General features: G+C 46.1%; 1 protein-coding gene across 7 annotated transcripts in view; it reads left to right on the top strand.

The window, feature by feature from the left end:
- The first annotated feature begins 3,899 nt into the window (after positions 1-3,899).
- The window catches only part of IKZF2 (IKAROS family zinc finger 2), a 106,702-nt gene continuing 88,482 nt past the window's right edge, over positions 3,900-22,119 (top strand). For 3 of the 7 annotated variants that reach the window (XM_032190202.1, XM_032190199.1, XM_032190197.1), the window contains exons 1-4: positions 3,900-4,091; positions 5,371-5,406; positions 6,698-6,746; positions 7,473-7,577. In XM_032190202.1, the coding sequence (XP_032046093.1) occupies positions 6,713-6,746; positions 7,473-7,577 (139 nt within the window). In that variant the 5' untranslated portion in view covers positions 3,900-4,091; positions 5,371-5,406; positions 6,698-6,712. Of the gene's footprint in view, positions 4,092-5,370; positions 5,407-6,697; positions 6,747-7,469; positions 7,578-22,119 lie in introns of those variants that run through there. The other 4 variants (XM_032190198.1, XM_032190200.1, XM_032190203.1 and 1 more) reach the window with 4 other exon arrangements.

Here is a 22,119-nt window from a genome sequence, read left to right as displayed (position 1 = left end):
TAACAAGTTAACTTGGATATAAGTATCAAGCACTCTGAGTATGTGGTGGGGAGGAGAGGGAATCTCGATTTCTTTTGGTTTATGTGCACTTATAGCTGTTCGCTTTGTAGAAGGAAGCAGTATTTGTTGTGAAAATTGTCTCACACGGAGCACGCTGAATTCAGGTGGAGAGTACAGAGCAGGAGCTGGTGCCTTCTAAGAATAAAATACTGTGTCTTCGTGAATAAAGCTCCAACAGTAAAGATAAGAGAAGAAAATACAGCAACCATGTGATATATTAGCGGAATGTTTTACAAAGTCCCCCACAAAGCATCCGCTGCTCTTGAAAAGCCTAACCAGCCCAAGTGAGAAACTATTCACAAATTTAGTATTCAGATTACATACTCTGTCTTTTCAACTGCTCTCTGTACAATGAATGCCTGTACAACTACAGTAACAGACACAGATCTACAGTTTCTGTGGCCTTTGAGCTATTATGAGTATTGTGCTTCTCCATAAATTACATCTGCATGTCCTGAAAATACCAACTGTTTTAATAGGAATTAATCTATAGGCTTTTATCTTGGTGAAATACAAGGGGTGCAGTATGTTGAGTCCCTTTTAAAATTAATAGGGTATGGCCTGAAAATATTCAAGGATGTTCATTATTTTCTTTATAGGTCTCTTTATTGGTGCATATAAGCATAAAACAGTGCCTTATTGTAGTAAAGAGGAGGAGATGGAATAATGAATAGTTTAGTGCTTATATGGTTTTAGATTGCCCAACACAGTTAAGTAAAGAACGGTCTACATTTGTCCTCTTCAAAGTATATTGGGATTTGGTCCAGCCTGTCTTCAAAGTGCCCCTTCTGTGGGCAGAGAAGAGAGGATTCAGTCCAAAGGCAAGAAAGCTGATCCGGGGGTCTGCAGCTTTGTGGTGTTCATAGGCAACAGTGTAAGATACGCCTTTTAAAATTTTGCTAAACCTAAATAAACCTGGAGCGAGCTTCGGGTGTGATAAGCTGTTCTTTAGGTGAATACCTAACACAAGGTTTTTGGGAGCTAAGTCCTAGAAGACTTTGAGCTTTATAAAAAGGCCCATGAAAAAGGAGAATTAGATAATTTAAGCCAGAATTTACAGAAAAGCCTTTTTGTTTGAGTAATAATTAACACATAAATGCACGCACGCACACACAAGAGTTAAATGCGTGTAAAGTTAAATACTTTGCCAAAAACAGGCTAAGCCCATCACTGGCCTATCAAAGCATGTTACTGATGAGCAATAAGGAATTAATTTCTCCTCCCAGCATCCCCATGAGATGGGGGGAATAATGTTCTCATTGCATTATTCACTGCATTTTAGAAAGAGAGAACTGAGATGCAGAGGAATAATGACCTGGCTGAAATTACACAGAGGACCTCTGCCCACGGTCAGATGTGAATGCTGTTCTCCTGATCCCTCAACCGTCACTTAGTCCTCAAGATCATCACAGCTACTCCAGCAAGTGTAATTTGGAGGCAGGAGTGTGTGGTCGATGTAAATCGCTGGAGCTCTTGCTGCAGCCCGAGCTGAGGCAGAGCTCAATTTTGCAATGAAAAAAAGTGATTCGCCCCCACGCCTGTGTTGCTGTAGTGAAGATGCTGTCATCTCTGCAGTCCTTGGAGTTAACATATTGATTTTTAAAGGTGAACTCTTTCACTTTATTGCCTGTCCCCTGCTTTTCCTTTGGTCACTCTTGCTTGCTTTCACAGCTTCATTTGGTTTTGAGAGCTTACGGAGCAGCAGGATTAAAACCAGAAATAATTACTGTAGAGGATGGGTCTGGCTTTTCCCATCAGCTTCCACGACTCAAGCCGGTTCCAGCAGCTTTGGGAGAAGAGCTGTTAGTTATTAAATTATTACCTGTAAGGAGAGCCAGCTGGAAGCTTTCAGCTTTCAACATTTTGATGAAAAGCATCATAAAAATCCCAACAACAAAACTTCTAGCATTTCAGTGACACTTCTTGCATTTATTCCCACTTTTCAGTGTCCTGTAGAAGCTATCAAAGTCTTCAAAGCGCTGTTGAGACCTGTACCTCAGGAATTTTGACCCCCAAAAAAGAAAAAAAATATGCCAAGACCAAAGTGTTTGCCGTTGAGTGACTTCATTTGGACAGCTTTTGGGAAGTCACCTTCCATCTGGAGGAGAATGTCCACAAGGGGAGTTATTCCGGCAGAGCTGTTATGGTATAATTACACAGCTATAGCTATGCCAGTCTATTTTCTGATGTAGGCAAGCCAAGTCTAGTTGTTGAAACGTAGGCGTGGGAAACAAGAAGTCTGCTTTCTAGGCTCAGCTCTGAGTACAGCTCTTTGTGGCCTTGGGCCAGTCCCCTAACCTTTCTGCCTCCTTCCTATGCAAAATGAGAAGAGTTAAATTAACCCACTTCACAGATGTGGCGTAATGACTAATTGGCTAAAATTTGTAGCGCTGTGGAGAGAGCTATTAACTTCACTCTTTTTGGCTCGCTGAATAATTTAATGTATTTTTGAAAGTGGAGTTTGTCTCCCTCTCTCACGATAGGGTGGCTCTGTCACTGCAGAGCAGGATGTCATTCGATACGAAGTGGCCAAGCTAATAAGGGAGGGTTTATAGTGCCTATTGCAATGGGATCTCAACATTACACCTGCACATAGCTGGAGTAGGAGTTGAGGATGTAGGTAAGATTTTGTTTGAACGCAAGACTTGGAGATACCTACAGCCTTGCCATGCTCATAAATATGCCATAAATACGCAGAGAATATGGCTATGTAGTGGTGGAGGTACTCCAGTCAGAAAATGTTTGAAACTCTGGCAAAACGTGTGGTATTCCCCTTTGGTGACCAGCGTAGGTGAAGGATAACTCCCTGTCAGCTCCTGTTGGGTGTAATGGTGGAGTGTACGTGCAGCCTAGAGTCTGATGCTTCCTAATGCTTGTGCACTTGACTTTCCAAATTTAAGTGGCTTTAATATTTGTGTATGTAACACACGACACACAACCAGAGTGTCCGAGAGTTAACCCAGGCGCCTTCTGGCACCCCACACTCGCCCACATCCCTCCCTTCAGCTTCGATGTCGAGGGGCGACCCTGTGGCACTGGACCGAGACGTTATGAAGGCGGTGGGGTGCCTGTGGTGACATGATAAAGGTAGAGGGGTTCCTGTTGTAATGTGATGAAGGCAGTGGGGTGTCTGTTGTGATGTGATGAAGGCAGTGGGGTGCCTGTGGTGATACTATGAAGGCAGTGGGGTGCCTGTGGTGACACGATGAAGGCAGTTGGGTGTCCGTGGTGACACGATGAAGGCAGTGGGCTACCTGTGCCCTAAGTGTTCACCACCACACCTCCGCCTGGGCCCTCCATGAGGCCCGGCATGTCCCTTGTGACTCGGTGTCCTCAGTGGGGGCATGAGGTGGTGTCTTTGGGGTGGCTGCTGTGGGAAACGCTTTATTTCTGACTGAAAACCGCTTGGAAACGCATTTATTTCAGCAGGGCTCCGAAGGGAAACACTTGAAAGAGGGTTAAAGCCAGAAGTGCTGAATCATGACTCCGACGACAACCCACCCACCCACCCCTCCCTCACGACGACGGCTGAGGAGAGGGAAGGGAAAGGGGGGGGGGGGGGGGGCGCGCCCCGCTTGCCGCCGCGCTGCCCTGAGGGGGCGGCGCGCGTGCGCGTGTGCGCGCCTCCGCGGCTCCTCGTCCCCTAATCGATTGCCGAGCGCGCTGAGCGGCCATGCCGGCGCGGGCACGCGCGCGGGTCCCCCCCCTCCCCGCCTTTCCCTCACCCTCTCCCCTCACGCTGCGCGCCCCCGGCCGGGCTGCGTGTGAGCGTGTCAGGGCGCGTGTGAGGCAGGGGAAGGGGGGGGGGGGGAAAGCGCGGCGGCGGTGGCGGCCGGCGGCGGATCGGTTTCTCGGGGTTTGACCAGGCGGTCCCGGGCTAACCCCCGGCTCGCTCGCCGAAGATGGAGGCGGCAGCGCCCGGCGGATCGCCCCTAGCTACGGCGCCGCTGCCTCAGTTTCCATAGCCGGCCGCCGTGCCCCGCACAAACACCCGCACACACACACAAGGGGGATGGAAGGGACTCGCTGAGGTAAAGCCGCGCCTGCCTTCTCCTCCTCCTCCTCCTCCTCCTCCTCCATTCCTCTTTTTTTTTTTTTCTTGCCCCCCTTTTCCACCTCCCCCCCCCCCCCCTCCTCCTCCCCCTGCCCAGGGGGTCCCCCAAGTGCCGGTCGCTGAGGGGGCGACTTGTTGCTGTGTGTGTGTGTGTGTGTGTCCCCGAAAATAAAGAAATACGACGGTAAAGCAGAGGAGCGGTGGCCGTTCCCCGGCCACAACTGCCATTTCCCTCCGCCACCTGCCTTGAGGAGCCCTCTGGGGAGGGGGGGGCGATGAATAAAATCCCCCCGGCAGGACTTGGGTTACTTTGACAGGTCGTGCTGAGGGCTGCCAGAGGCAGGGATGAGGACCTGTGGTGGATTTTATTTTTTTTTGGTGCTTTTATTTTATTTTATTTTATTTTTTAAACGCTCCGGGGAAGTTGGCCTGGGCTCGCAGGGCGGGGTGCGGGCGCTGAGGCGCTGAACCCCCCCACCCAAAAAGAAAAATATTAAATAAATCCCAAACCCCTCAAACCTTCCCCAAAGCCTCCCCGGGTCCCCCCCTCGCCTCCCGTTGCCGTGCCGATCGGGAAGGAACCGGTGGATCAAGTTTTTCTCTCTCCCTCCTGGTTAATCGCATTGCTGTAGCACCGGCTGACCTCCCTCCCTCTCCCCTCCCTCCCTCCCTCTCTCCCCTTCCCTCCCTCTCCCCTTCCTTCCCTCCCTCTCCCTTTTTGTTCTTCATCTTCCCTCAAACTATGTGCCATTCCTGAGCGCCCGTCCCCGCCGCCTCACCCCGGGCTGCCCGGCTCCGCATGCCCCACCTGTAAGTGCCGGGGGCGGCTTTCTCTCCCCCCCCCCCCCCCCCCCCCCCAACCTTTTCCTTATTTTTTTAAACTTTCCCCATCTCGCTGTGTCCTCAGCACACCCAAAAACTCTCTCTCCGTCTCTTCCCCCTCTCCCCTCCCCTTCATTCGTCGTGCAAAGGAGAGCTTAGCAGCCGGGATTTGCCATCGCAGCCTAAAAATGGTGACCGAACTTTTTTTCCCTCTCCCCCCCCCCCTCCCCTTCTCCTCCTCCTCCTCCTCCCCCCCGCTTGGAGAAATAAAAAATAAAAGCCAAACCGTGTTTTAATTTTGGTTACGGATGTTTCTGTGTTTCTTTTTTGCCTTCCTTTCTCTTCCTCCTCCCTTCCTCCCATTTCTTTCCTTCCACTTCATTGGCTGGGATGATCTTTCCCTGTTGCTTCTGATGTTTCTTTCTTTTTCTCAGTGTGTGCCTGCCTACCTGGACTAGGGGGAAGATAAGGTAATTTTGAAGGGCTTTGAGGAAGCGGCTTACCTGTTTTGGAAACTTTTTGGAGATTTTTTTTTTTTTTTAAAGTCATGTGAAAAATCAGTAACCGAAGAGAGTTTGGTAGCAGCCGGGCAGGTTGAAATTTAAGTGTTATGTGCTGAATGCCTTGGGAATTTGATCTGCTTTATACCAAGGAAGAACAGAGAGAAAAGTATTTATTTATTGGGGGAGAGGCGGGGGGGGGGGGGTCGGGGAGGGAGGAAAGCGGGTTAAGGGAGGGGGAGGGAAGTGGTTTTGGAGACAAGAAGTGAAGCTGCCTGTTTTCCAGTAAGTAATGGAGAAATTCCAGGAGCCAGGGCTAAATATACTTGGCGATCAATACAGAAATGGCTCATTGTGAATAATTTAGCTGCCTGGTGCAGTGAGAGTTTTGAAACTAAAGGCAAAAAAGAGGCCATGGAGGGAGAGAGGAAATAAAATTCTCCTCTGGTCATGTCAGTTTCTTAACTTTTCCACTTAAAAGAACATAGTTATGATTATTGATCTCTCTCTCTCTCTCTCTCTTTCTTTCTTTTTCTCAATATATATCAAATGATAGCTAGGGGGTGTCATTCTATACAGTTACTTGGGTTTCTGGAAAGTAATAGCTTGTTCTGTGTCAGCAAAGTGCTTCCAGAAACTTTAAGATTGCTTCATGCCAAAAAATGCATGGTCTGGGAGCATCCAGTGTGACATTCAGCCCCGTGCTGGGGCAGATCAGTAAGGTTAGAAGGAGCAGGTGCGTGTACAGGTGTGTGTGGTGGTGTGAGACAAAGGCTCGTGAGGACCCTCTCGAGGGGGCATGGGCACAGAAGGCTTTATTTCGTTCAGAACAGGATGGAGTCTCCCGGAGTACGTGTGAAAAGAGCAATTGTTAAGAGTAGCAATCTCCTTCAAGTCTGTTCTGGCTGTGAGAGCTGATAATTGATAAAGAATTGCAATCCTGTCTTGGACAAAACAAGTGGAAAGTCTGGGGAGGGAGAATTCAAATCAGGTAAAAAGGCGAGTGGGGAACAGCTCTTGGTGAGACCAAGAAGATCCCAGCACAGGCTGCCCAGGGGACAGCTGGATTTCTCTGCTCAGATAATTTGCAGGAAGAGTTCAGCGATTCGCAGACGAGCACATGCACTACACTTGTGTGTTTCTCTAGGCAATGGTTGCAACAGCAGTAAAATGGGTAACTACTTAGGGCTTTAAGTAAGTTTAATCATTTAATGGTTGATACTGACAGGCGTCTTTGAGGGTGTACTTTTCTGCCTTGCAGCACTGCACTTTGACTATGGAAGCAGAGGCTGCTGATGGATATATAACATGTAAGTAGTCATTTTATTTGATTATTCTGAATTACTTTCCTTTTCCCACTATCTTTTTGTCATGCAGACACCTGAAACTTTAGCTTGCTTCTGTATGGGCTTTGCTTTGAGATGCCGCTGAATTAATGGCATTTAAACATAAACTTGGTGTATGGCTGAGAAATGTGTGGGTATGGGCTCATGGGTGAGTACCTCGCAATTTAAATATTTGCTGAGGATGAATGAACTTTACAAAAGAGAGAGAGAGAGCTCATTTTCAAAAATCCACATTGCAGCCAGAAACTTTTAATGCCTTTCACTGTGCATTTCTCCTGTTTTCTGTGTCAGGGCAAAGCGTCTTTCCGAGTGCGTTGTTTAACTGTCAGTTAGCTGGAGCCTCTGAAGGGAAAGTCTGTCCTGTAAAGTAATATTTCAGCCCGTTCCTGCCCCGTCCTGATTCTCAGTGTTTGCAAACAGAGAAGCAATCCTCGCTTCTGTTGAGACGAAGCAGCTGGGGCAGGATTTTTCATAAGAGACTAGTGACAGTAGGTTCGAGGGGGGTTCTTAAAATCAGTCAGTCAAATATTTACTTGTGGCCACTGAGAACCCAGTTCGCACAGGCTTTGGAAGGCTCCCCTCGCAGAGGGAGGACGGGCAGGGGCGCAGCGAGGCATAGCTCTTAATCAGGGGGTCTCTTTGCGGGACAGCGGGATGGAAACTCATGGGTGACTTGTTTTGTGAAAGCAGGTGACAATGAGCTTTCACCCGAAAGGGAGCACTCCAACATGGCTATTGACCTCACCTCCAGTACACCCAATGGGCAGCATACCTCACCAAGTCACATGGCAAGCAGTAAGTCTCTTTTAAACGTGTTTCTCTTGAGCAGCGTGTTTGGGTTAGTCCGGGTCCTCGGCTTGCTTTCTGTGTCTTAACCGCCGCTCTAGGCTTTGCTAATAAAAGAAGAGGACGGGGTAGATTTTTTTTTTTTTTCTTGTTCATGCTGGTGTCTCATCTAAACATGAACGGGATTACTAGTCTGAGCTATCCCAAGGTGGCATTTGAGAGCTGGTCCTTACCTGTTCCAGGTAGGAAAACGCTAGGCTTGACGTGTGCTGGCTTTGTTTCATCAGGGTTTGAAATCCAAATGCAAATTGTTGCTGTTATTATTTTTTTACTATTTACTGTGCTTCCAGAAACAGCTTGAAGTAGTTTTATTTGAAAACAAACACGCTCTATTTACAAAAAGGCTTTACTCTGGCAAAAGTATAAAGTTAAAATGTCTGGGTTTGACGGCAGGTTGTGTTTTACTGTTCCATATAGAAGCTTCAGCATCCTATTCATTACCGTAGCTTTGCCTTGGCGGGTCCAGGGATGGCTGGGATAATTGGAAATTTATGGCACTCAGTAGCTGACTCGCTAACAAACTGAGAGGATTTTGTTTTAGAGTGTCGAGGAAGAAACTGAGAAAATGCGAAGAGATTTAGGAGCCTTCTGTGAGTGTCAAGTGCTCGTAATACTTTCATAATTATTTTTCATGCTGTAGTACTGAGGCAAATAAATGTAGTTTATATATGTTTCGTAAAGTAGCCTCCTTTCTTTTTGTGTTTGCTTGTTTTACTTCTGGTTACAATTTTGCACTGAGATACTTACCTTAGAGTATCCCAGTACTTGTATTCAAAAATAATGTGGTGTGCTTTGCTTACAGTATACTTTCAGAAGGTTCCTCTCTATAGCATGTGATACTGATTTTCTTTCTAGTCTGCGTGCTATAGATACGTATTTATCTTTTTAAACTGCCTGTATAATACCCCATCAAAGCGTGCAAAAGAAAGAGAGTGCACTTAGAGTTGCTTGCTTTAAAATACGGTGCATTGCCTTCAAAGTCTTTCTTACTGAGAAAGATGTTCCTTTCCTTTAAGAATTTCTTTTTTCCTCCTGCAAATTATGAGTAAAACGCAGTTTTTATGAGCCTTTAAAACTGAGGGTTATAATGAAGACCTACCAATTATATACATGTTGCTAGAGAATATGATTGCTAATACTCTGGACTGAACTTTATATGACAAGCTATCATAATTCAGCATCTTTAGACAATTCCAATCCTGCTGCACTGGGATTCTGATATATTTTATTATGTTGTAAAAGTTTTACTACTCACTTTCTTCATTTTCTTTGTTTCCTTTTTATTAATGGGAAGGCTTCATTGGAAGGGAGAAAAAAAAGCTCCCTGTTTTAAATCTTCTTTATAATCTAGACTAAAAACCAGAGTCAAATTAGGGAATAAAAAGATCTAGGATGAAGTCATGCAAAAATACTCTAATGCATTCAATATTTTCATGTTCATTGTGTTAACGTTTTCAATGATTTTTAAGCATCGTTACTTCATGCAACACACATGCGTTTACAGCCTTGGTGAATATCTTTTTTTTTTTTTTAATGTGTCTTGTGGTATCTCGCAGGTGTCTCAATTGCCTTCATCACTGCTGCTTTTTGTTAAGTACATGCTGCTGTTGGAAAATGATGGGCTCTGCCTGGGGTTCTTAAGCCATGCAAAACAAGAGCATCTTAAATTTGTTGTCACTTAGCTGTTCTTTGCAGGCATGGGAATGTTTTGGGGAGAGGCAGTTTCTGTGTTAAACATGGAAGGTATCGATTAGAGGTTGTTGGCTTTTGTGGCAGCTGTTAAGGTGGTTCACTTAAGGGTTTGGGGCAAATCTTGAATCTAGCATGCACAGACTAACTCACCAGGCTGTGCTTCAGGAAACCTTTTTAGAGAGAGGAGAGTGAGGAGGAAAGGCAATTTGTAAAACTAAGTATGACTTCAGTTACTGCTACAGGAACGAGCCGTCATCCATCCTGCTGTGGTGCTGCAAGGAGGCCCGTGAAGCAGCGATGGGACGTGAGGGGAGGAAATGGCTGTGCTCTACGCAGTGCCCCTTAATTTCTAGCGCAGCCACTGCCCTGCTGTCAGCCTCCCATTCTTGGCAAGCCCAGGGCACACCGGCCAACTGCGTGGGGTTTGCTGCTGGAGGAGGTGGTACGAAGATCGGGCCCCAAAGGCTTTGCTCCCGGTTCTGTTGCCAGCTGTCCCCAGAAGGTGGACGGCCCTGTCTCGCCGAGCGCTCGGGATATGCACCTGCAGGGCAGAGCTCGGAGCTCTGACCTTTGTTCTCGCGTTCCATTGACTCGCTTTGAACCACAGCTCTTAATTTAGCTTTAATTTGTGTCTGCCTCAAACAGAGACAAAACCATAAGAAGCAAATTTCTTGGATCTGTACCGAAACAATTGAGCAGTGCTCTCCCAGCAACAGTAAAATTATGTGCTAGGTAAAGAGTTTTCTATGCTCATTAGCCCCTGGCAATTCCATGTTAGTAGGAGTTCTGGCTGGGCTACTGATGTTTTCAGGTTCTGTTCCAAAAGGTTTCGGGTTAAATATTTTGGCTCGCTGTGGAGAGTTGTCTGCTGCATCCTTTAACCTATTATCATTTTCAAGTATCTAGACTGCATGTATAGGTTATGGATGGGGCCGACACTCAATTTTCCTTGTGAATGAGGTGATCCTGAAAGATAAATCACAGCAAATCGCCTGTCATAGCTAACTAATGATCTTACATATACCTTACGGTATGCATCTGCCTTTAGCAGAACGTTGTATGCATGTTGGCAGATGCTCTGTTCTAAAATACTTTATTGTAGTTTTATGTAAGCAAAGATTTAAAATATGTGTAAATAGTCAAACTGAATAGGTTGATGGATCATCTCGCTTTCTTGTATAGCAAAAGACAAATTAGTGCTATACCTGCTGATTACAGATGATGTATTCACATAGCCCCGAATCTGGAAGTCAAGATTTTCTTCGGACCTTGTGTAGGAATACTCCCTTCAAAGGGTGATGCGAGGAGCTGGGTGCCAAAGGGCTGCTCAACTAACTCTGTGTTGGGTGCTGAGGAGCTCCCTGGGTGCCATTAATCTGCTCACTGGACCCCACAAAGCCCGAGGGAGTCAGGCTTGTTGCCTCTGCTTGGTGTTGAACTGAGCTGCAAGCCATCAGGAACCTCAGAGTAGGAACTGGTATGCTAATTTAAAGGCTGATGGGGGGGGTCTCTAAAAAAAGAGGCTTTTATCAGGAGGTGGCTGGAAATCGTTTATTTAATAGCACACGAAGTTCTTACTAGTTATTACTTTTTCCCCCCTGTAGGTTAAAATGGGCTTAGAGGGTCCCCTGTAGAAGCCTCAAGGCTCTGTTGTTGGATACTTCACTTGGTGACCGCTCGTGTAGGGCAAAGGCTGTTCCTCGTAAGACCACTTGCTTGGTATGCTATGGAAAGTAACAGCAGCGAGTCGTATCTGACAGTCAGGGACTGAGGAAATTTCCTCTTAAACTAGAGACTTTACAGTGGGCGTCCTAGATAACTTTCTTATCTCTGCTTTCATAGACAATAGGAGCCCTTAAACAAAATGGAGGCAGAACAATCATAAATATCAAACCCAACATCTGATGGTTGGAACTGATTAAAATTGTGGTACGCTTTCAAGATGTGTTTATAATAGCTTAGAAGCGTTACTAAGTTATGAGGTATAATTTATTAAGAAAATAGCATTGTTGGCTGACTCAGTTGCTGAACGTAACGAGGCGATTCCATTTTCTGCGTGGTGGGGAATGATCGCGCTGTCTGACAAGAGCGCGGATGGGACAGCCGTGTTAAGCGTGAGTGGTTCCTCTATCAGTATTCACGGCCAGAATCTGTTGTAGGGAGCTCAGGCAAGGTCTCATGATGAAGCAGCAAGTGCTGGATTCCCAGCAGTCAGGGTGGACTGTGGTGGACTCTCAGTTGCTTTTTATTTTTTTTGTAGCTTCAAAACCCCACGTCTTTCTTGACTACTTTCGGTTTTCCACTGTGAACTGTCATACAAGCCCTGTTTTGTCACACTTGTGTTGCCCCGAGCAAAATATTTCATGTGCCACCGCTGTATCAGCACCACATCTGTATTGATAAAGAAACACAACTACAGAGTCCGCCTTTTGGGATGAAACCGGGTAAAATTAGAGATTGCTTTATGCCTCAGCTATGCAGCAAGCAAGCCATGCCATCGCCAGCACTACTGCCCAGGCAAGTGAGGCTGGACCTCGTGCTGGGATTCCTTTTGGCTCAACAAGTGTTTTTTCAGTGCGTGAGGTGGCTGAGCCTCTGCAGGAGGATTTTCCTTGGGGCTGGTGGCTGGGGTGTCGGGGCCGGGCTGCAGGGGGAGGAATCGAGTTGGTGCTTTGAGGCAGTCACTCCCCTGACACAGGCACCGCTGCGTGAAGGATTCTGGCAGCCCGACTGTCGCGCTCTCAAGTGGGGATTCAGGTCTCCAGTTCTTCCAAATACATGCAAAGTGTGAAACGCTGCATATGGTGCTAAAAACTCGGGCTGGATTACCTCATGGTGCTGAGGAATCTCTCTCCTCGGAGGCCTTTTTGAGGAGCAGGGTAGGCAACATCTGCTGGTCTGGGCTGTCAGTGCAGGAGGTGGGCTTCTGACTCTCTCGAGGCATCCTCCAGACCTTTGTGTCTGCCTTGCCAACCTTGGCGGGGTGACGTTCAGAGAGGTCAGCTGGGGAATTCCACAGTGGTGCCTAAATTCAGATGTACCTGTGACTTCTCAGGTTGAAGGGTGGCAAAGACATGCTACGCCAAGGCAAGCTTAGACATGAGAAGAGCTCGATAAAAGCGCAGCAGGGAATGGGAAGAAGTGAGCTACGTTGACACTTACAGGAGCATTGACTTTGCTTCAGTCTTGTAACCCCAGACTCCCTGAGAATTGCTTGGGGGAATAATATTTATGAAAGCTTTAGCCAATTACCGTTCTTGAAGTTTAATGGGAGGGGGATAAGGTGAGGATGGGGCTTTAAATATTTGACCACATATAAGAAACTGAAGCTCTCCAAAGTTGTGTTGAACCCATTTAAATTTAAAAAAAAAGAAAAGAAAAAGTACCAGGAAATGAAACGTTTGCTGGGATGCTGTTTGGGCTGTAGTTTTATTCACATCAGCTTCGATCCTTCACAGGGGTATGGTTAAAATCTTGACGTAGTTTCTGCACTACAAGCCCTGCGTGTAGGCAAACACCAAGGAGCTGCTGAAACTTCTGTGTATTTCTCGTCTCTTCTGTCAGTGCGTCTCTGGCATTCCCGACGGGATCAGATACTTGGCTGTAAAAACATTCCTCCCTCTCGGTGAGTGTTATAATGAGGGTGGAGTGAACTGATCAGTTAATCTCATTAAATAGGTTTTTATTCATTCTGATGGAACTCTCTTGAGAGGTCATCTGCCAGGGCTTTGTTGCAGCACACACCTTTCTGAGGGAGCTTCTGTTATTCTCTGGGACTGTCAGGTTCGGTTAACTTTCCTCGGTACACACCCTGTTACAACACTCGCTCCTCTGGGTAGCTTCGTAGTCAGCATGTTTTCAATATCTGCTTCTGGAATTTCAGTTCCTTTTCAGACATGCCAACGAAAAGAGCAGTCCTCTTCCTTGAAGCACGGCGCTTCGACAGCGGCTGGGTGACTTGATACCCGCTATGGAGCGCTCCGTCCCTCCCATTCCCAAATCTGGGGGAAGGTGCAGCTCCTGTTGAAATCAGTGGGTATTTTCTCTTAAGGAAATTGGATCAAGGCCTCTTTTCCCATTCCTGCGGGCTGTTGGCACTGTCTCCTTCACGAGCTAAATGCTGTTTGCTGGGCTAGGCTTTTCAGGTGGCAGTGCAGCTGCCTGTGTAGTCCTTACACATCGCTGAGGGTGAGCAGAGCTTGTCCTCCTACTGCAGAGAGGGAGTTTGGAAGGAGTGGTGTTTATCCAGGCGGGAATGATGTACCCCTCCTCTTCATTTTCCTCGGTGAATTGTGGCGAAGGGAACTTCTTGCAGGGGGGCTGCCTTGAGGCAGCTCCGGGGAAGACTTGAGAGCGCGCAGCACGCCTGTAGGGACGAGGCCAGTCGCCAGCCTGTGGCACTGAGCCTGTGCCACGGCGTGTTGTCCCTCGCCCAGAGCCGTGCCGTGCTGGCAGCTGGCTGCTCAGCCCAAGGGAGGGGAGCACAGCCAGGGCTGTCAGCGAGGAGCAGCGAGGCTTGGTGGGCACGGCTCAGGGCTAGGGGATGGGGGCCTGGTTTTTCTCCCAACTCTTGTCAGCACAGGGGACTCCTCTCGTGTTCTTGTGTCTCCTTTTTCCTGAATCGCAGAGGCCATATATCGCTCAGGGTGGAGGTTCGGATGGCACCCGTTAGACCTCATCAAAAGCAGGAATTCTGTTACAGCACCTCCTTTGAGGTGTTGATTTAAGTTTCATTTCTACAACCTCACAATTAGGCACAGATAGCTGTACCTCAGTGCCCGTGGAGCTTATTTCCTGTCCCACACAGGAGTAACTGTGGTAGTCCTAAAGCCCCCTGTTCCAGTGTGCGTGCATGGCAGCAGCCACAGCATTTTAACTCTTCTCATCCAGCTCAGCCTGACCAGGTCTGTGCGTGGACAGACCCCAATTACACTGCCCGGCAAAACGTGCCCTTGATCTGGAGCCAGCTCCACATTACCGGCCTCTGCTGGCACCGCTGTGTCAGCCTGTGGCTTCGGAGAGCTGCAAATCCCCCAGGGGCAGAGCGGTGCTGGCAGGAGCTCCTGCTGCGAGCACGGCCCCGGCTGGCAGGGTCACCTGCGAGCGGTGTTACAGGTGGTACGCTGGAGCCTGTCGTAAAGCAGGAGACGCCGTTCCTGGAAAAATCTGGGGCTGATTCATCCCCCTCATCTGCGTGCAGATCAGGCAGCTAAACTTCTGTGAACTAGAACCTCCTGGTTTTTAACTGGCTTTTGCTTTCTCCGTACCTCTTCTTTTAGGCTCTGTACTCCAGTTTTGGGGTTTATGTTCCATTACTTCTCTGACTCCCCTGCTGTGGCCAAGCAGCACACCACCTGTGTGCATTGCATTTGATCTTTTAGCTCACGATTGCTCTGTCCTCCGCACATCCGGAGAGGTCCCAGAGCTCTTGGTGCCCCTGTGGTGCATGTGGGGACACCTCCTGGTGAAGCTGAAGTTGCTGGGCAGATCCCCTTGTGCCCTAGGAACAGGGCGTTCGTTGTCTGGAGGCAATTGGAGGTCAGTCCTAGGGCCCCACAGCTCCAGGTGTGGGGCAGGTGAAATTCAGCATCCCCCAGCTGGTGGTGAACAGAAGACAGTGGAGTTGAAGTGCATCACCTCCCCAGATGGGTAGGAATCCCTGTCCTCAGCAGGCTGCGGACTTTGCACGAGGCACGGGCAGAGAAGCGTGATGCTCTACAGACCGTGGCTTCAGGTTACCTGGAGAAGCTGGGAAAAGACCTTTTTGTATTTGTTTTTGTTATTTTTGTTATTGTTTTGTAGGTTTGTTTTTTTTTTTTTTTTGGTCCCCCTCTTTCTACTTAAGCATTGGTACCACCTGTCCTGGCCACAAGTGTAGCCACTACACTTGTGAGAAGGGAAAACTTGACATCTCTTCCCTCAGTGTTGCTGGGCTGGAGACAGCACTTTGAGGACTCAGCTCTGCTGTCCAAACTGCAGCTTTTTGCAGACCCGGCTGCACCTTGGTGCTGCTGGTGTCACCCTTTGTCCTGCGGGCAGATCTGAAGCAGTTCCCAAAGAAGGTAGGGCGCAGTGAAGCACAGCAGATCATCACCCTATCTTCCTGTCCCGTCTATCACCTTTTTTCTAATGAGGTTTCTTCCCACGTGAGACAGCAAGACAAGTCTGTATTTCATTGCTAGCTATGGAAGCTCTGTGGAGGGCTCACCGTAGAGGTGATACATCTGCACTTAAAGCACAAACATGACAAAACCTGAGTCTCTGAGGAGGAATATTTTAATTTATTTTTTTTTATCCCCTTTGTTCTCTTCCCCTTGAACAACAACAACAAATGTTATCCTGAAGATATCTGTGCTCTGACCTTCATCAGTAGGATGGATCCTTCCTGGTTCGTTGTTGGGCATGTTTCTGTTGCGTTCCCTCAACTTCTGAAAAGCCCTAATTGCATCAGAAGTTGTTGCCCTGTTTTTTCTCAAGGTATGTCTGTTGCCTCAGTCCGTGAAAGTTACAGGGGTGAGCAGCACAGCAAGCTGCCTGGAGAAGCCTCTGATATGCCCAAATCCATACTAATTTTTCCTGTAATTACTTTTAGGTGTGGTGTGTGTGCGTGCAGTGAGAATTCACACCTACTGTCTCCTAGTTCCTAACTCAGCCTCCAGACATTTTGTGATTACCTCTGCAAGCAACGGTGCTCTCTTAAGTAACAGTCCAGCGGTAAAACACAAACTGAGAGAATTTTTTGTAACAGTATCTGGGCATCCTTTAAAACCCAGCAGCGTGAATTCAACACCCCCTTCTGTCCAAAGAGCAGCGAGTGCGGTGGTGTGAATTCCCTTCTTTTGAAACTGAAAGAGGTTGCTTCTTTCTGTATGAAAACAGCAAGTGTTTTTACACAGAAGAGGCACGAAGTCTATTCATCTGAGGAAGAGTAGCTGTTCTCTTGAAGTCATGGATGATTTAAAAAGTTTCCAGGAAAGAGTTGCAGTAGAGTCAAGACCTTACTCAGGTTAGCAAACAAGTTGTGTGACAAAGGGAGAAGGATCAGGCAAAAGCAGGCAACTGGGTTTGGTTTTGGTGCTTGGTGGTGGTTTGTTTTTTTAATCTCTTAAACTTACATCATGGTTTCTTAAGAAATTGACATCCTGCAGTGTGTGTTTTGCTTTGTCCAGGTAATGAGTTGAGAAGGGGAGCAAATCTTAATAGCAGTTTTGCAAACCTCTTCTAATTGTCTTTTCCTAGGTTTGGTGTTGTATTTCATGTGCAATATTGTGGTGAGGGGCCTCTCTCTCCGGAGAGTCTGCGATCATCTGGCACGTGTGCTGCGTTTCCCTGAGTGCAGAAATATTTTGGAATACACCTTTGTGCCTTATATTCATATCGTGCTTTAACCCTCATCGCCTTTCAGATGCAGACATGTTCTAGACACAGCATGTAATAGTTTCATGGTTGTATCTCCTCAAATTGGGTCATCGTTACCAGGTGTTTTGACCTTGAACCAGCACAGGTGGCTCCTGGGTGAGACGAGTGCATCTCCATACAGCTGCAGTGGAACAAGCTGTGGTATCAGCTTTACTTGAAACACCCTGCTTGAAAATTTCCTCTCGCCTAAATACGCAGGCCTCTCTCTCCAGCAGTGTTAGGTATTATCCTTCGGATAATCTATTCTTTTAGAGTTTAAGGTAATATCTCCTCATTATATCATGCCTTTTCAACGATAAATCTTGCAGAGCTTCACAAAGGGTGCCAGTTTAAGAGGTACAAATGGGCGAACAAAATTATAGGCTGAAGAGGTGGAGATAAATTAGAGAAATTAGTGTTAGTATGAATTCAGCTCCTATAGGTGGGAGGCAGACAGCTTCATCATTCGTGTGTGTGACTTTAAAATGGCAGATTATAGGTAGCTCTGGGGTTCAGGAGAAGGATGTGCTAGCTGCCTATCGAAGGGTCAAGTACTTGAGAAATGAGTGTATTCCTGTGCCCTCTGAAATTTGTATTCTATCAGCTGCAGGATGTCTGTATTTCTCCAAAATTCCCACATGCTCGTATATGTATCCCAGGCCAGAGCACTCTCAGGGTGTAAATGCTGTCACCAGTCAGCTGCCCATAAATAACACCAGGTAGAGGAGCTGGCAGGCAGCTGGCGAAAACAATCTGAAATGTGTCCAGCCCTGGTTTGTGACAAGCCTGTGCATGTGTGATGTGTGTGAATCCACGGTAAAAGCGCTTTTAGAGAGTCTCGGTCAAATACAATAGAGATGTACGGGCTTGAAAAACATTACAATCATGCAAGCCTTATGAAATTAGGAAGCCAGAAAGAGAGGAGAGATGTGAATTCTGCCTCCGCTGAAGGAAAAGCTATTAAGCACCACCCTTTTCTAATGTCAAAGGATCTGCATGGGAAAAAGTTGCTGGAAGCCAGTCTCTGCGAAGGCTGCTGCTCACAGAACCTACTTCTGGTGAGATGTTTGTGCAAAATCACCTCGCTGGTGGGACTGTGAGACCAGACATGAGTCAGCCCATCAGCACGTAACATGGTTTCAGGTTGCCGTCTTGCTGCTCTTGGGTTAAAGTCCTGGAAAAAAAAGTATTTGCTTTTTTTTTTTTTTCTTTTTGCCTCGCACTTTTAAAGCGTTTCACTTATTTAATGTCATTAGTGCTATTGTTATTTAAATTTAGCTTGTGACTGGTAACCATTAAATATTTATGAAGAGATCGATAGTAGTGAGATTTTTGCTGTAGTAAATATATATATCACATCTGTATTCAAAACCAAAGCGAACTGCAGTGCATTCCAGGAAATAATCCATAACGTTGCTCGGTGGAGCACTTGCTCATCGTCACGTCGAGACGCTTTAGCTGTGTCCCAAAAGCAACCCCTTCTGCAGCAGAACCCTCTTCTGGGCCTACCCAGTGCCTTGGGAAAGGAGTGAAAATAACATTTTCATTGAGAAACGTGAACGAGAGCTGCCATATCCCAGGTTCTTTAGTGATTATATGCAGGGAGATCCCTGACTTCTATGCCGTGTCTGCTCCGCAAGGCTTCAGCGATGGGCTGCCGTGTGCTGGGGTGTCTGCTCCGCTTTGCTGATGTTGATCCTTCTCTTCTGCTCTGCTTCCTGAAGTTCTTGACTGTTGCTTGGTTCTCTTTACTATGGCATCCGAATGCCCTTATGAAACCAGTGGTGTAAGAGATTCCCTCCTCATACACCAAGGAATTTCTGACTGGTTTCCTGTGGTGGGGTCAGAACTCAGATTTGGGTGGAGGAAGGCTGGGCTTGCCAGCAGGAAAGTGTTTTCGAGGACATGCGGTCTGACTTCAGGCTCTCCTACTCACCTCCGGAGGGTTCTTGCAAAACTTCCCACCTGCCAGCCCATAAAGTCTGCCTTATCACAGGGGAAGCCTGGACAAATTGAGAAAGTGCAGCACAAAACTTCATCTGTAAATCAAAAACTGAAAATCTTTTTTTGAACCAATGCCTGGTTAAACATCGAGGACTTCAAGTGGCCTCAGAGGCAGACTAGGGTTCCTTGGGGAGAAAGGTATGAGAGGTACAGGACTCATGGAGAAGGCAAGTAGCCCAGTTCTTCTCCAGCCTGGGCATCTGTGAGACCTCCTCGTGCAGCTCCAAGGGGAGTAAGTCTCAGTAGGTCAGCGAGGGGATGACCTGAATCAGTCGTCCTGGGCAGGTGTTTTGGAAGGGAGAAAGCTTTCGTGGGAGCTGGCGATGAAATGTCAATTTCTAATTACGACGGTAGTTTATAATAATAATTCTAATTATATACATAAATAGTTTAATCTAATGTAATGTGGTAACATTTGCTGAGCTTTGGCTGCTTTCAGATAGTGAAAATATGCTGGTGGTTGTTGGCTAGGGTTCAGAAGCGTTTTTCAGAATTTCATGCACTATGTGAACAACAAAATTTTGTGTGGATTAAGCAATTATTAATTCTCCCCTATTATCCTTCAGATAAAACTACAACTAACTCATTAACCCAAATTAAATGTAAATAAAGCTGATCTGTTGTTGAGGAGGCTAATTAGAACAGTAATTGTGTAATGATGATGCATTTTAATTTCAAAACGCAGCTTTGAAAGCTACCCCTTTTGGCAGTGACAGAGCAAGGTGTAAAGCAGGATGCTCGTTGCTGCCGTTGTCCTATTAATTAATACATCCAGGGTTCCCTGTGCTTTCAGCCCTGCTTCTGTGCCCTGTAAAGCACTCAGAAATGTCCTAATTCTGCTGACAATAATGCTGGTGGTTCAGCCGTGTTGGGATTTGGATGGGAGGACGGCGTGGTGTGGCAGGGCTGGCGCTGTGTGTGCCTGGGTTACTGCTGTAGCAGCGCATCCCCGAGCGCGGGGAATAGGGGCCGTGCTTTGGGATTTGCTGCGGGCTTGCCATGGAGATGCATCTGGAGTTTCAGGCCAACAAAACTGAATTGTGAGTCATGTTTTAAAACGAGTGAGTAATTTTCCATGCAGTTTCATTACGGTATCTTTTGCCCCAAGGATTATTTGCCGTAGGTTAACTTCCAGCAGTTTTTTCACTGTTGTATGTAACCTGGAATTTTAATAAGAAAGGGATTGTTTAAAGCGGTGCTTTTATCCCGAATTGCCCGTTCCTAACGGTAAAATTAGCATCAGTAGTAATCAGCAGTTGTACCTGCTAGCCTGCACACACAATTTGTTGGATTTTTTCATTTGTTCAAATGTATTAAATACTATTTTGAGTTGCTTTTTAGCATATAATGTGTTTTATTTTAACTATCATTTGAATCACTAAAGAAATAGACATTGGATACAGAGTACATGATTTACCTTTTCTCGTTGCTCTAATCTCTACCGATTTTTTTTATTTCTTTGAGTGCTTTAGAGTACCTTCAGTTCTGAAGGATTGATTTAATCTTAAATGTTCCCAATAATCAAATTTGAGGAAGTAAAAACACATTTTCCCTATTTTCTTTTTAACTTTTCCTATGTAATTTTTTTTCCTTTGCTTCCTGGTTCACGGGGGGGGAAAAATCCTACAAGCATGTTTTAGTTGCATCACTAATATTAGAACTGAGTAATCGGGTGGCTTTGGCAGCAGTCTCGTTTATAAATTGTTGGTGAGCAGATGGCTCACCAAGTTGGCATGCCAACTCCAAACTTTCACAATCATGAGTCAAGTTTTAAATTGCAAGATTGCCTTACATGCCATGAGATTTTTTTTGTTTGTTTTAATAAATGTGATTTTCAGTGTATCTTCTCGTCTCTGAGCTGTTTTCCACTGAGGCATGGCTATTCAGCAACCTCTAGGGCTGGGAATGCCTTTTTCTTTTTTTTCCCTAATTTAGATAATTTTTATAGTCACTTGGTGCTAAGAAAAAGCAGTACCTAGCGGTCATTGAAGTGAGACTTGGCAATCCTGGTTCATATCAGACAGATCAACTGCTATGATCATTGATAATTTTAGCAATTCCTGGTTTGTAGGAACAGTAACTCGCTAGAAATTCACTGTGGGTATCTGTAATCCTCAATATGCAAATCTGTGCCAATTTGTTTGTTTCCCGAGCGCCCGGCTTAAGTCGTTAGGCGGCACAGAGTACAAATCTTATGTTTGGAAATGCAAGAGTGAGTATTGTCTGCAGGCAAAAAAGTAGCAATAAGAAAGGAGAGCCTGAGTGCTCAGCTGGTACCACTACGAGCACGGCACAGTTCCAGAAGGGTCAGATCTTGATCCACTTGAGAATTTGGGCAAATATTAATGGCAGGATTTAAAAACAAACAAACAGCAAAAAAGCATTCCCTCAACTACGATTACCACGGTATATGTGGGTTATACTGCAGTGTGGGACCCGCTACAGAATGGTAATTAGAAGTTATTTCCAAATGATTCCCCACAAAGTGTGTTGTTGTAAATGCTAAACAACTGTGTTTCATCCGTAATCATGTAATTGGTGTGTGCAGCTAATTAGTGCGTGTGCAGTTTAGGCCCAGATTTTTTGGAAATGTCTCCTGTTCTGGTCCTGATTTAGCAAAGCCCTTAAACAGCTGATTAACTCCCATTGGCTTTAATAGGACTTAAGCACATTCTTAATCAGGGCCACTGTGTCAAATCATGTCTCTCGGTGACAATGAGAACAACCTGCCGGAGCTGGAGGGAAAATATCTCTAGGTCCTCCTTAAATGCAGATTAATATTTCTCGTGAAGCATTTTACTTCAGAATCTGAAGCTGTGTAGATCGCTTTTTTTTAAAGCAAATGCTTATTGTCACAATCTAATTGTATGTATAAAGTTTAAAGATTTTAACTAGCTTGGCAGGAGGCTGTTTACATCAAATCTGCTCAATACACCTTTGAGATGGAGAAGAAGAAAATATGCATCTGAGAGTGCCTCACTGGAATATAAATGTCAGCGCTGATAGATATCTGTGATAGAAAATTTGTGTGGGAGTAATAATTTAGTAATAAAATAGGTCAAATTAATTCTTATGCTGAAGGGGATACCTTACAATAACCATTTTGTAATTTTATGTTTGACAGTTTGCTCTGCATTATGTGGATAGGTGGAGCTGAGATAATGTAATCCATTTCCAATTGTAAACAAGATTGCTTTAAGAGCTGCTGTAGTAAGATGCATGTTGGCTGACTTTAAGCTGAAAGGTAATTGCCTCTGAATATTAATGTGCATGTGGGGATTTTGTTTTTAATTCTGGGATTTCATCTTTGCCCTATAGCAGCTCTGAAGAGGCCCTTGTTTTCCCAAACCCCACTTTGCTGCTAATTGAAGCTGATGGCAAGTGTTGCGCTTTGGGC

This window comes from Aythya fuligula, chromosome 6 (assembly GCF_009819795.1).
Source record: "Aythya fuligula isolate bAytFul2 chromosome 6, bAytFul2.pri, whole genome shotgun sequence".
Taxonomy (NCBI): Eukaryota; Metazoa; Chordata; class Aves; order Anseriformes; family Anatidae; genus Aythya; species Aythya fuligula.
This window is presented reverse-complemented; position numbering and strand designations above follow the sequence as displayed.